The sequence below is a fragment of the Gopherus flavomarginatus genome, chromosome 6 (assembly GCF_025201925.1).
Source record: "Gopherus flavomarginatus isolate rGopFla2 chromosome 6, rGopFla2.mat.asm, whole genome shotgun sequence".
Lineage (NCBI taxonomy): Eukaryota > Metazoa > Chordata > Testudines > Testudinidae > Gopherus > Gopherus flavomarginatus.
In genome coordinates, this window is record NC_066622.1 from 31,755,231 (window position 1) to 31,768,640 (window position 13,410).

A 13,410-nucleotide genomic window follows, 5' to 3' on the forward strand; every position below is an offset into this window, starting at 1 on the left:
GCTGATATGTGGTCGGATTTTCCCCCGTGGTGCTAGCTTTGGAAAATTCCTCTCCCAGTGTAAGAATTACATGTGGCTTCAAACTGGTTGCATGAAAAGCTTTATTTTTTTTTGTGGAGGGGAAGGAGTGCTTTCTACAGATGTTAAAAGAAAAGCCACTGTTCTCTGAGAGTGCCGCAATAAAGCCAGGCCCCTTCAATTCTCGGCTCTGCAATGTCTTTCAGTTTCCATTCGGCCTGTCAGGCCACCAGCTTTGTGTTACTTCCTTCAGCAGGGGTGCAGCATGGTCAGGCTACTGTGTCAAGCTAATGCTTGCTTCTATCCATACAATAGCAGCCGAGCACCTCATAAGCTGTAGATTTTATCTTCTTGGCACCCTGTGAGGCGGAATGTCCCGTTCCCATTTTACAGATGGGGCCACTGAGGCACAGGGGAGCAATATGGCCTAGTGGATAGAGTGCTGGACTGGGAGGCAGGAAATCTGCTTTCTAGGCCATGTTTTGCCACTAGCCTGCTGGGTGAGCTTGGTTAAGTCACTGTCTCCCCATTTTTCCATGTGCAAAATGGGAGTAATGAGACTGACCTGAGTAAAGTGCTTTGAAATCTTTGGATGGAAAGTGCTTGACATGATCTAGGGATTGGTATTATAAGCAGATCCAGAAGCTGAAGTAAGACAAATTCAGGCTAGAAATAAGATTTTTTTAATAAAAAGATTATCTGTGGTTAACCATTGGTGTCTTTTGGGACATGGTGGATTTTCCATCTCATGGAGTGTTTGAATCGCGACACGAGTTATTTAAAAGCTATGAGTAGGAATCCCTTGGTGAGGTTCTTTGACCTGTGCTGTCCAGGAAGTCAGGCTAGATCTTCTGGCCTGAAAAATGCAGGAATCAAGCAATGTGGGTGTCAGTCCATGAATTCAGTGTATGCAGGGGGGCTATGGCTGCCCATCACCATAGTAGCTGGGCACCATCCAGGTAAAAATGAACAGTGAAGCCCAGACTGGCTTTTCCTGGACTCTCTGCTGCTCCTTTTCCCCTCAATGCCTGAAGGGTGATTAGAATAACAATTTTACCCCATCACAGGAACAGGGTGGGGGGTTCCTTTGCTCCTGGTGTCCCTGTCCTTCACAGCTCTGCAGTGTGAGCCTGGCGTTGCATTCCTGGAATTTAAATCCAGATGGGACCTGGGAGCATTTTCTAGTCTGACCCAGACCTGAGCCTCACCAGGTTGCCCCATGACTTGTGTCTGACTAACGCGTCTCGTGATTGGTTCCGGGGTGGGGTGGGGGGCAGCCGGCTCCCCTGTTCCCTCCCACAGCCTGGAGCAGGGCCAAGGCACCGGATCAGCTGGTCCCAGCGCCGTGCTGGGAGGAGACAGTTTGACTCACGCCCTGCGCTGCTGACAAGCTGGAGGCCGGAGCTGGAGCCCGGCCGCGTTCGCTCCCCTTGGCCTCATGACGCATCCTGGGAGCAGAGCGCTGGGCCCGGGACCCGCTGCCGCGCGCCCCGGAGGAGAGGTTTGTAGGGGGCTTGGCTGAGAACGTGCCTGTGACCCGTCCCCTCACCCCGGTACCAGCCCCTGCTGCCCTGAGACCTACCTTCCCCCGGCTCCCAGCGCCTCCTCATCCCTTGGATCTGCTGTCCCTGGGCTCCCAGTGCTCTTCCATCCCTTGGACGTGCCCCCCCCATCAGCATCCCCCCCCCCAGTCCTGGGCTCCCAGTGCTCTTCGATCCCTTGGACGTGCTCCCCCCCCAGCATTCCCCCCCACTCATGGGCTCCCACTGCTCTTCCATCCCTTGGACGTGCTCCCCCCCACCAGCATTCCCTCCTCCACTCATGGGCTCCCACTGCTCTTCCATCCCTTGGACGTGCTCCCCCCCACCAGCATTCCCCCCCCCCCACTCCTGGGCTCCCACTGCTCTTCCATCCCTTGGACGTGCTCTCCCCACAACCAGCATTCCCTCCCCCCCCACTCCTGGGCTCCCAGTGCTCTTCCATCCCTTGGACATGCTCCACTCCACCAGCATGCCCCCCACCTTCACTCCTGGGCTCCCAGTGCTCTTCCATCCTTGGACGTGCTACCCCCCCCCCCCAGCATTCCACCCCCTCACTCCTGGGCTCCCAGTGCTCTTCCACCCCTTGGGCATACTCCCCCACCAGCATCCCCCCCCTTCACGCCTGGGCTTCCAGTGCTCTTCCATCCCTTGGACGTGCTCCCCCCACACCAGCATTTCCCCTCCCCCCCACTCCTGGGCTCCTAGTGCTCTTCCATCCTTGGACGTACTCTCCCCCCCCCCCACCAGCATTCCCCCGCCCCACTCCTGGGCTCCCAGTGCTCTTCCATCCTTGGACGTGCTCCCCCACCCCAGCATTCCCCCTGACACACACACACACTCTCCTGGGCTCCTAGAGCTTTTCCATCCCTTGGATATGCTCCCCAGCATTCCCCTCCGCCCTCACGCACACACTCCTGGGCACCTCGTGCTCTTCCCTTGGATCTGCTCCTCCCGAGGCTCCCAGCACCCCACTGCCCCTGGGCTCCCAGTGCTCTTCCATTCCTTGGATGGGCTCCCGCCCACCAGCATTCCCCCCACCCCCACAACACACACACTCACTCCTGGGCTCCTAGCGCTCTTTCTGTCCCTTGGATCTACTCCCCCGAGGCTCTCAGAGACTCCCCTCCCCATTTCCTCTGGGATTTGCTCCCCCCTTCCCCTGACCAGATCTTTCCTTGGCTCTCAGCACTCCCCTCAGTAGCAGGGATTCACTCCCCCGGGGCTCCCAATGCCCTGCACCCCCTGCCCTGGGATCCAATCCCCACTGGGCTCCCAGCACCTGCTCCTCTCAGGCCCCTCGCCCATTAGTGAACTCGCTGCCTGGGGAAAGATCATCTCCATCCCCCGCAACAGGTACTCAACCTGGGAGTTCTCCATCCTTGCTGGGAACAGGCTGGGGCTGCTGGCTGCAGCCTGGAAATAGGTGCCTCATCAGGTGGTAGTGCCAGAGCTGAGCTGGTGGCTGGGCTGGCGGTTGGTTATTAGGGTCACTGTTCTCTCCTCTTTCACACCAGGCAGGGGAAAGTGTCTGGGGCTCATGGAGCCGATAGAAAGACAGATTCTCCCCAGGCCCCTGTGCACACTGGGACAGAGCGAGCGTGAAGCGCTGCCTGGAGTGTGTGTGACACCGGCACCCTTGGGTAAGTAGCAGTGGGAGGTGCAGAGGGGGATGGGTGTAGCCTGATTCCCCACTCCCTCACTTGTGCAATCCTGTGTCCCATGTGTGTGACTGGTGATATGAGGCACAAAGTAGGAGGGGGGGAACCAGCCAGGAGTCTCCCCATGGGCTCAAAGAGCTGCACAATGAGGGCTCTGATGGCTTCCATCGCCCACTCTGGCAGTGTAAATGGAGGAAGTGGAAATGATCCCCCAAGAAACACCCCCTTGGCTAGCATGTCACTGCTTTTTGGACTCTTGATGAGCCCCTGCCCCCCTATTGTAGAGGGTAGACTGAGGGTGTGGCTATTCTCCAAGCTCTAGGAAGCCAGGTGTAAAGTATAGCAGCCTCAGGGCTGCTCTACCTTACACTAGGAAGTTGGGGGGGTAAGAATATGGGGAGTGTAGAGGGGACTTAAAGCCTCATCTGTGTCCTCTCCATTCCTGCCCCACAGCTGAGAACCAGACCAGGTATATACAGTGGAGACCATGGGAGACACTCCCCTCATCCAAGGTGTGGCTGTATCCCAGCGTGTCAGGGATCAGCTGCCTCAGCCAAATAAAGGAGGGAGAGTACAGGTCCCTCCTTTACTCTTTCCTTGGCTCTCAGCACTCCCCTCAATAGCAGGGATTCACTCCCCCGGGGCTCCCAATGCCCTGCACCCCCTGCCCTGGGATCCAATCCCCACTGGGCTCCCAGAGGGTAGACTGAGGGTGTGGCTATTCTCCAAGCTCTAGGAAGCCAGGAGAAATTACATTTATTTATCCCAGCTCCCATTACCAGGGGGTGATCTGCTTGGATGACTGGGGATCTGGCCGAACTGTCCTAACCCTGCTGCTAGGGGCTTCCCTGAATCTGCCTTGCAGGTGTCTTCCCCTACAGCAGTGAGATCTGGGGCAGGCAGCAGCCTGCGTGGACCATTCAGTCCCGTGACCTGCCACCAAGGTAAACCCATTGTGATGCACTCGCCTGTCATGGCTAGGAAGCAGGCTGAGCCCCCACCCAGCTCCCTTCACCCATGGGCCGCAGCCCGGCCTCAGCACCCTGTCTCTCTCTCTGTAGATGCTTCTGCAGTGAGCTGTGGCTCTGCGCAGTCTGCCTTGGAGACCCTAAGGCCTGCAGACGATGAGATGAAAAGAAGCCCGAAAACAGAGGCCCGCGGCACCTTGAAAACATTCCCTGCCATTGTGAGCATTGTAGGCGCAAATGGGGCCCAGGCAAGAATGTGCCGCGCCCGCCATCCTCTCACTGTGTGTCTGTGCAGTGCCCGGCACCCTGGATCCAGCTGTGTGCCTGGGGTTCCTGGATGCTACCACAGTAGGAATAAGCAGGACTACTAATCGTTCATAATTAATTGGGCCCTAGCTATCTATTGAGCTTTGGGTTTTATCCTGCTGCCCAGCACTGTAGCGCCTGGGTGCCTGCCCTGTCAAATCAATGGGTCTTTCTGTACTTCCCCCTGTACCTTCCCCTCTCCTCCCTGCGTCTCTGTTGTGATGTACAGAACCCTGATCTCTGCTGAGGTCTGCACCCTGCCTGGCACACAATGGGGGCCTTGATCTCAGTGGTGGGTCTCTGCAGTGCCTGGCTCCTGATCTCATTCAGGACTGAGATTAGGATTAGGCTCTGCTCAGGCTCCCAACTGAGAGACTGCCTCTGCCCCCAGGAGTTTACAGTCAAAACAGACAAAGGAGGGGAAACAAAGTCAGAGACCTGTTCATGGCAAAGCTGGGGCTAGGAACCAGGTGTCTTGAGTCTTAGCCAGTTAACTCCCCACTAGACCACCCAGCTTCCCCTGGAAAGTGACCAGCGACTCCCTGAGTCTGGATGGCAGCTAGACCTGGAACAGGAAAGATGCGCAGTGGAAAGGTCTCGAGAAAGGTTAGATCAGTGGCTGATTTGGCACCACCCCGCCCTGCAGTTCAAGCTGGGGCTGGAATGGCCTTGCCACGTGTCATGCAGCCCGGGGCCCGCCGGCTCTCATTTTGCTGCACTTGTGCATTTTTTTCCCTTTTTCCTCGGCTTTCTGGCATTTCTCCAACCTCAGCACTTTAGCCCATTGTGTCTCTCTCTCCCACTGCTAGGAGGCTCCGGTTGGGGAGCCGGGCTCCAGTGGCTGGGAACGGCGGCTGCTCCAGCCTGGAAGCTTTGATCCAACGTGTTGGAAAAGGAGAAAAGGCACAATATTCCCCCCAACGAGGCTGATGTAATACTGATATAAGACCACCTAGCTCTTGCACAGTGCATTTCATCCATAGCTCTGAGTGCTTTGCAAAGGAGGTCAATATCATCAGCCCCATTATACAGATGAGGAAACTGAGGCACGGAGCAGGGACGTGACTCACCCAGGGTCACCCCACAGGCCAGCAATGAAACTGGGAATAGAGTTTAGGTCTCCTGATCCCAATCCACTGCTCTACCCGCTAGGCCACGCTGCTCTGAAGAGAACGCAGAGTAGTGGATGGGAATTGGGTGGTATCCCTTTACAGCGTCCGGAAGCCGCTTTATGGGGTTCCCTGTGGTCTAATATCTCCTTGCCCCAGCGTGCCCACATGGTGGTGTTGCTCTTTGCACTGACTGGCACGTTTTCAGACTGCCTGAATTTTGTCACCATTTCAACAGTCTGGCCGCACACCCACTATCCTTTGCATTGTGTGACTGAACCCTTGTGTGAATCATGCAGGACATCCCTCCATATCGTGCACCTGTGCCAGGCCTGACTCTAACATCCCTCCCTCTTTTCCTCCCCTGCAGGCGGAGCTAGAACTGGGGGACTTGATTGAGATCTTCCGCTTTGGATACCAGCACTGGGTCATCTATGTGGGGGACGGCTACGTTGTTCACCTGGCACCCCCCAGTAAGGCAGCAGATGGGCCTAGTTCGCCATTGCCCAGCCCCCTTATGCCCCTGTTCACACCAGTGCAAAGTGCTGCCACTGTGCTCGATGAAGCAGGATGACTTGAGAAAGGAATAGAATGGGGGGAAGGGGACTTAACGGTTAGAGCAGGGGGGCTGGAAGTCAGGATATCTGTGCTGTATCCCCAGTTCTGGGATGAGAGTGGGGCCTAGTGGTTAGAGCGGGGAGTGGGGGTGGGAATTGGCATTCCTGGGTTCCATTCCCAGCCACTCTTCACAGTGTTGGTCTCTCATCCCAAGGTGAGATACCCGGGGCGGGCTTTGCCAGCCTGATGTCCACACTGACCAACAAGGCCATGGTGAAGAAGGAGCGTCTCCTGGATGTGGTGGGGAGGCACCGCTATCGGGTCAACAACAAGCATGACAGGAAATTCCCCCCGCTGCCGGCGGGGAAGATTGTGCAGGCCGCCGAGCAGCTGGTGGGCCAGGAGATGCTTTACAGAGTCACCAGTGAGAACTGCGAGCACTTCGTCACAGAGCTGAGATATGGCGTGGCCAAGAGTGACCAGGTGCTGGGGCTGGCCCCCTGTCATCCTGACAGGACTCCTGGGTTCTCCCCCCAACCTCTTGGAGGGGAGAGGGGTCTAGTGGTTAGAGCAGGAAGACCTGTGAGTCAGGCCTTTTGGATTCTCTGCTCATCATCCTGAGCATCCCTGGGCCACTCACTTCCTCCTCTCTCTGCCTGTTTCCACATTTGTAATGACCTTAACTTCAGGGGGTAAGAGGCAAGGGATGCTGGGATGCGGGGCATTTGGGATTGAGGGGCCCAGGGCTGAGATCAGGATCCCACACTGCGTGGAGCAGATACTGGTCCCTCCTTGCTCTGCACTGGAGCAATTTAGCATCCAGTATAACTTGGTGTAATTGGTCCAGACAGCTCTGCAGGCCCCTACTGCTCTGCAGTCGTCATCCCTCACTCTTCTAGGCACCTTTCATTTGCAGAGCTCAATGTGCTTTACAAAGCAGGTCAGTATCATCACCCCCATTTTACAGATGGGGAAAGTGAGGGACAGAACAGGGGGAAGTGACTCACCCAACAGAGCTGGGAATAGAACTCTGGGGTCCTGACTCCCAGTCATGTGCTCTAACCACTAGGCCCCACTGCCTCCCATTGCCATCCTTCCTCGGCCTGTCTGTCCCCACTTCCTGATCCACTTCTCTCTTGTCCTATAGGTGCGGGATGTCCTGGTGGGGGTGAGCGTCGCTGGGCTGGGGCTGGCTGCTCTGGGCCTCCTTGGGGTTGCAGTCCAAAGGAGAAGACGCCAGAACCAGTAACGGACTTGAGTGGATCAGACGGGTTTGGGGGTTTTTTGGTGTTTTTTTTGATCCAAGCAGAAGAGACTTTGCAGCCGTTTTGGGGGGTGGGGTGGAAGCTTCATATGTGTTGCTCTGTCCTCTTTGGGGTGAACACTCTCCCCACCCCCTTGCCGGCACCAGCACAAGAATAAAACCAGGAGATTGGTACAAAGTCAGTTGGGTTGTGGCCTGTGTTGTCGATTCAACCAAGTGGGGGAGCCCGCATATGTTGGGGTCTTTCTGCCCAGTAGGGGCACTATGTGTGGAGCTGGATGAGTTTGTGGGGAGTTCAGGGGGCTCTAAGGGTGCGGGGAGCTGATCTCTGTCCATTTGGGTCACAGGGGGAGCTGCTGGGACAGAACGTCTTAGAGATCTTGGTTGCTTCTTTGTGAGCCTACATGATGTGCCGAGCCTCAGGGTGGAGGGAGGGAATCCTGGGTCCAGGGGTAGGGGCTGAGCTGGTGGAAGGAAGGATGCGAGGGAATCCCATGTCCAGGTGCAGGGGAGCTCAGGTCCGAGTGTAGGAGCCGACCGTGAGGGGTAAGGGGCAGGGGATCTGACCTTTGGACTATCTGACCTCCCTAAATAACATAGATGCTTTTGAGAATTTGACCATAAGTGAATTATGAGCCCAAGTCCTGTTGGAAGACAATGGGACTTAGGTGCTTTTGAAAAGGTCACCCCTTGTCATCCCAGGTTAGCCTTCCTGGTGTCCTCAGAGCCATGAGATGCCCCAGGTCAGCTGAAGTCCTGGAATTAACACTGGCTGCAGCCTCAATGGTTCAGACTGCACCTGCTCTCTAGAAGCCCCCGTAAGGATTCTGGCCCCATTGCTCTGGGTGCTGCCCAGCCCCCAAAGGAGATCGGGGCCCCATTATTCCAGTGTCACAGCTCTAGCTGAGCGCCCCCTCTTAGTCCCTCACCAGCTTGCTGTGGGTCCCCAGGTATTTTAAGCCTCTGGAGTCTGGACAGAGTCGACATTGCCCCAGTCTTGGGGTCCCTGTGCACACTGTCTGGGGCAGACCCTCTAATATCTCCTGCTGAGGGCTGCTGCTCCTGGAATCAGCTGACTCCTCAGACTCCCCCATAACGTAAACACACCATGTCCCAGCACCCCCAGAACTGAGCATTGTGGGTCAGTTCCACTCTCGCTTCTCTGTGCTTGAGCTGGCAAAAAGGGCCAATGCCCACTGCTAGATTTTATAACCTCTCAGTCCCTCTGTCAGGTGACATCCTTGTCAGCCTGTCCAGGTGATTCCAGCCCAGAGCCAGGTGATGTTGTTGCTAGGCAACCTCACCCTGATAAACCAGATCAGCTGAGTCAGAGCTAGCCCAATGTTTAGAGCAGTTCTGTTTCAAAGGTTGCACACTTAGCCAGTGGTGCTTCCTTACCAGCCCTTTGCCACCAGCCATGGGGGTTTCAGCCCAATGGGAGGTCATAGGATAACAGAGACGGTAAAGAACCTTGACACAGACACATGCACAGAATGCCCCCCTGTCAAACAGAAGCCTTAATCCATACGTACAGATACCCCGAATCATCACAGCCGGCCCCTGCCCTAAAGAGTTTACGATCTAAGTAGACAAAACGAGCACAGCACGCCTGGCACAATACAGCCCTGATCCCAGTCAGGGCCTGTGCAGCATTCAGCATGGTGAGGGCCCTTACTGTGGTCAGGCCCTCTGGTCATTACCATAATATAAACCATAGAAATGCTTCTCTTCAGTGTGAGTGACTTTCTCACTAGCCTCAGAGTCTGGATTCTGTATTGCTAATGTAACTAATTTTCCCTAACATCACCTGGATGGTAGGTATGCAGTTTGTGTTGGATGTCAGTACCTTGGGTACATAACCGGGAAGCAGTGAGTAGGAGTGAGGCGGTGGTTTTATCTCTGAATATGGCCTTGGAGAGACCCACGCTGGAAAGCTGCATTCAGTTCTGGGGTGCATATCTTAAAGAGGACATTGAAAAATTAGAGCTGGTGCAGAAAAGAGCCAGAGAAATGATTTGAGGGCTGGAGAAAATACCTAACAGTGAGAGACCTTGGCAGCGCAATCTGTTCACTGTGTCTAAAGGCGGATCAAGTGATGACTTGATCATGGGGTGTGTGTCCCATTGTGGGGCACAATTCAGACCAGCGAGAGGCTGTGTCACTGCTTTTAATAATCCCTTGGGGGCTCCAGAAAGCTGCTTTTCCTTGTGGCCGCCTGTGTAAGGGACAACAGCCTGCAGCCGCCACTCCCTGTTCTCTAAGCTGTGCAGTTCGGATTCAATCACTTTGACTCAACAGCCTGCCTGCAGTTATCACAGACACGTGCTTGTCTTACCAGCCTTGGTTAATGTTAGCAGGTGACCCCCAACAAACACCCCAGTCACAAACAAGGCATTTTAAGCTGTTGGTTCTCCTTTATTGGGGTAGGTAGCAGAGCAGTACCATGAAAGGAGTAGAACAGGAAGAAGGCAGGATTGAGAGCTTTCAAAATTTTGGCCCAAGCGAGAGGAATGGGGGCGTCATTTGAGCTCCCTGCCTCAGGTGCCAAAATGTTGTGGGCCAGCCCTGCGGGAGCTCAAAGGCTGGGCATAACAATCCTGTGGGCCAGCTGTGGCCCCTGGGCTGCAGTTTGCCCACCTCTGAACTAACTCATGTGAGAGCTACAAACTGCCTTATCATCACTACCGTGTGACAGCTAACATGAATTAGGGACACACTTTTTTTTAACTAGCAGAGTCACAATCTGGTTCCTTTAGTTGGCTCTATGATGCTGATTAAGCACCGTCCCGCAGACACTGGTTCTCCAATGCCAAAGGAAACCAAAAGTGAAATCACAGGGCAGAGAGGAGACCAGAGGCTAGAAGAAACTCACTCAGCCGTCCGGACGCTGTGGAGATGACCCGCTGTCTGTGAGTAGCCTCGTGCACAAAGCCATGGCCAAATTGCTGCCAAGGCTCTGGGTCCCCTTGGGCAGCTGTTCTCAACTTTTCCAGACAACTGTTCTCCTTTCAGGAGTCTGATTCCAGCTCCTGGTGGAGGGGCGGGGGGGCTTGGGCTTCAGCTCCGCCAACCCCGGCTGAGGCCTGTAACGTAGCTTTGTGGGGGCCCTTGCGGAGTGGGCAGTATAAACAAGTCATTGTCTGTATGACATTTTAGTTTGCACTGACGGTGCCAGTAGTTTTTGTGTCGCTTGTTATAAAACTAGGCAATGATCTAGCTGCATTACCATCCCACCTCCCCCTCCCAGGAGAGCTCTGGGGTACACGTATCCCTGGTTGAGAACCACTGCCTGCGGGATGTTAGTGGGGAGCCTGACATGCACTAGCTCTGCTTGAGAACCTGTGCTAAAACTAGCAGGGTGGATCTTGCGGCCCGGGCAGTGACTCAGGCTGGCCACCCAAGCAAAGCCCCAGGATGTCAGGCGGGCTTGGAGGCAGGTGCTAACCTGAGACGCTGCTCATGCTGCAATGGCCACGTTGCTATTTCTAGCCCGCTCGCTGGAGAGAAGTTAGCGTGTATCAGTTACCCCCAGGCCTGGAGGAACGCTGCCAGCTGCGGCATGGACATCTCCTTAATGTGACCTTGGCTCAATGCCTGGGCTGGCTGCTCTGGGCAGGAGTTTCCTATAAGAGCTGCAGGGAGCTGGTCGCTGGGGGCCTCCCGCTGGACAGCGACTTAGAGTCTCTGGGGAGCTAGTGCTGATGCCAGGTGTCTCCTGAGGGCGGAGAGAGAAGCCCATGCCCCTGGCTTGGGGGAAGCTGATTGGTGTCAGATGGAAGTTCTCCCCTGCTCTCACAGCCTCCTCTGCCTGACCTGGATTCCTGTGGTGGGGTGGGGACCAGTGGAGGGTGGTTGGTGGGGCACAGGGGGAGCTGGTGGGAGAGATTAGCAGGGAAGAGAAGAGTGGGTTTAACAGAGGGATGGGAGGCACCAGCGGGATAGAGGGAAAGTGAGAGATGAGGGTGTTAGCAGGGGAGCTGGAGGATTAGCAGTGGGAGCTAGGAGTTATCGGTAGTAAGGGGAGCCAGTGGGGGTTAACGGGGGTAGGGGAAGCTGGTGGGGGGATTAGCCGGGGTGGGGGAGCCAAGGGGCATTAGCAGACAGCAGGGGACAAGGGGATGCAGTGGGGGGATTAACTGGGAGCAGGGGGAGTCAGTGAGGGGGTTTGTGGGGCATCTGGAGGGTTAGAGGGTTCAGGGGCAGCCAGTCTGGGGGTGCTATCGGGGCTTCCTCTGAGCATTCAGTTTCACTTGGCTCTCACTCCTGCAGGAGGAACCAAACCCTGGGGACCTGATTGAGATTTCGCGCTTTGGATACCAGCACTGGGCCCTCTATGTAGGAAATGGTTACATCATCCACCTGGCCCTGCCCAGTAAGGAATGGCCCTCAATGAGGGAGGAGGGCTACTGATCCTAGGGGCGGGGATTGGTCTGGGCAGGGTAGAGGTGCTGGGCATTTGAGGCCGGAGTGGTGGGGGCAGGGGGCTCCATAGCAGACGGGGGTACGTGCACTGTGATCCAGCAGGAAATCTGGCCTGGATTATCATGAGTCATTGGGGGTGCCTCTATTTGCTGGGGCTGCCTGAGTTTCTGAGCCCCAGCAAGTCGAGCAGCAGGTTGAGGGACATGGGGAGACAGGGATGGGGATGAAGGATACTGGGATGGATGAGGTGTCTCAGGCTAGGCATCCCCACACATTGAGATGCCCCTAAAAATCCCTAGTTGCTTCTGAAAACATCAGCCTGTGCCTCTGTCCACTGCAACCTGAGTGATGCCCGGATGGCCCCGTCATGCCCCCCAGCCCCAGGTCTGACCCGTATGCATGGGTCACACTCCCAGCCACTGCCTTCAGGGGCAAGGCTTGTCAATCCTGTGACATGGGCGAGGGGAACCCAATGCCAGTCTGGCTCCTGCATTAGCAAGATGTCAGGAACCCAATGCCAACTGCTAGAACTAAACAGTACTCTCATGGAGCCGTGTGCCAACCCAGTGATGGGGACAGATCTGCCTGGGGTAGGAGCTATGGGAAATCTGAGAGAGGGAGGGAGGGTAGGTATGTGGTAGGGTGGATGGATAGACAGAGGGGTGTGTCTGGGGATGGATGGATAGCTAGAGGGGGTATATGGAGCTGTATAGATGAACAGATGTGGTTAGATAGGAACATATAACAATGGATAGACAGGGGTGTGGAGGGGGGATGGATGGGTGGATAGAGAGGAATGTATGAAGATTGGCTGGCTAGAGAGGGTGTACGGATGGGATAGATAGATAGTGGTATCTGGATGGTTAGCTCAGATGGACAATTGGCACCCCCAGGTGAGTATGCAGGAGCTGGCTCCTCCAGCATCATGTCCGTGCTGACCAACCTAGCCGTAGTGAAGAGGGAGCGTCTCCGGGACATTGCTGGTGGTGACTGGTACCGAGTCAACAACAAGTATGATGGGAGGTGCTCGCCGCTGCCTGTCAGCAAGATCCTCATGGAGGACGAGTCTCTGGTGGGCCAGAAGATGCAGTACAGCGTCACCAGTGAGAACTGTGAGCACTTTGTCACCAAACTGCACTATGGCCAGCCCATGTGTGACCAGCTACGTGCAGGTGCCCCTCACACGTGCTTGCCTTCCTGAAGGGTGGGCTTGATGTAAGCCAGCCACACCTACTTGGTCAGGGTCTGGGCAGCGCCCGGCACATTGGGTCCCGATCTCACTCAGGGTCTGGGCAGCGCCCGGCACAACAGGACCTTGATCTCAATGTGTAGCTGCTGCTGTAATCCATATAATGGGGATGTGCTCCCTGAGCTGTGCAGCAACTGTCAAAGCCCTGGCTTAGTCCTCCCTTGTGGACAACTGGGAGGTTATAAAGAAGCCAATCTACTAGTTGGTCCCTCTGTTCAGTGACACCCTCATCAGCCTGTCCTGGTGACCCCCCCCTCCCGACTCCTGTCAGTCAGGTAATTTGCATTCTCACAAACTACTACCTGACAATTTTCTGG

The 13,410-nt window shown here is 55.7% G+C and overlaps 2 protein-coding genes across 5 annotated transcripts in view; both read left to right on the forward strand.

The window, feature by feature from the left end:
• Positions 1-13: 13 nt before the first annotated feature.
• Positions 14-7,604, forward strand: LOC127054561 (phospholipase A and acyltransferase 3-like). Of its 4 annotated transcripts, none has more exons than XM_050960808.1 (6): positions 14-1,519; positions 3,074-3,199; positions 4,279-4,403; positions 5,971-6,073; positions 6,373-6,641; positions 7,306-7,604. In XM_050960808.1, the coding sequence occupies exons 2-6, from the start codon at positions 3,097-3,099 to the stop codon at positions 7,405-7,407; spliced, it is 702 nt and encodes a 233-aa protein (XP_050816765.1). In that variant the 5' UTR covers positions 14-1,519; positions 3,074-3,096; the 3' UTR covers positions 7,408-7,604. The 4 variants fall into 4 exon arrangements, with proteins under 4 accessions (XP_050816765.1, XP_050816767.1, XP_050816768.1 ...); XM_050960810.1 differs by lacking the exon at positions 14-1,519 and adding an exon at positions 4,083-4,161 and having other exon boundaries at positions 3,101-3,199; XM_050960811.1 differs by lacking the exon at positions 14-1,519 and adding an exon at positions 4,058-4,161 and having other exon boundaries at positions 3,109-3,199.
• A 3,285-nt stretch (positions 7,605-10,889) lies between these two features.
• LOC127053831 (phospholipase A and acyltransferase 2-like) overlaps positions 10,890-13,410 on the forward strand; it is a 38,951-nt gene continuing 36,430 nt past the window's right edge. Inside the window, exons 1-3 of the mRNA XM_050959148.1 lie at positions 10,890-10,929; positions 11,660-11,794; positions 12,738-13,016. Of these exons, the coding sequence (XP_050815105.1) occupies positions 10,890-10,929; positions 11,660-11,794; positions 12,738-13,016 (454 nt within the window). The remainder of the gene's footprint in view (positions 10,930-11,659; positions 11,795-12,737; positions 13,017-13,410) is intronic.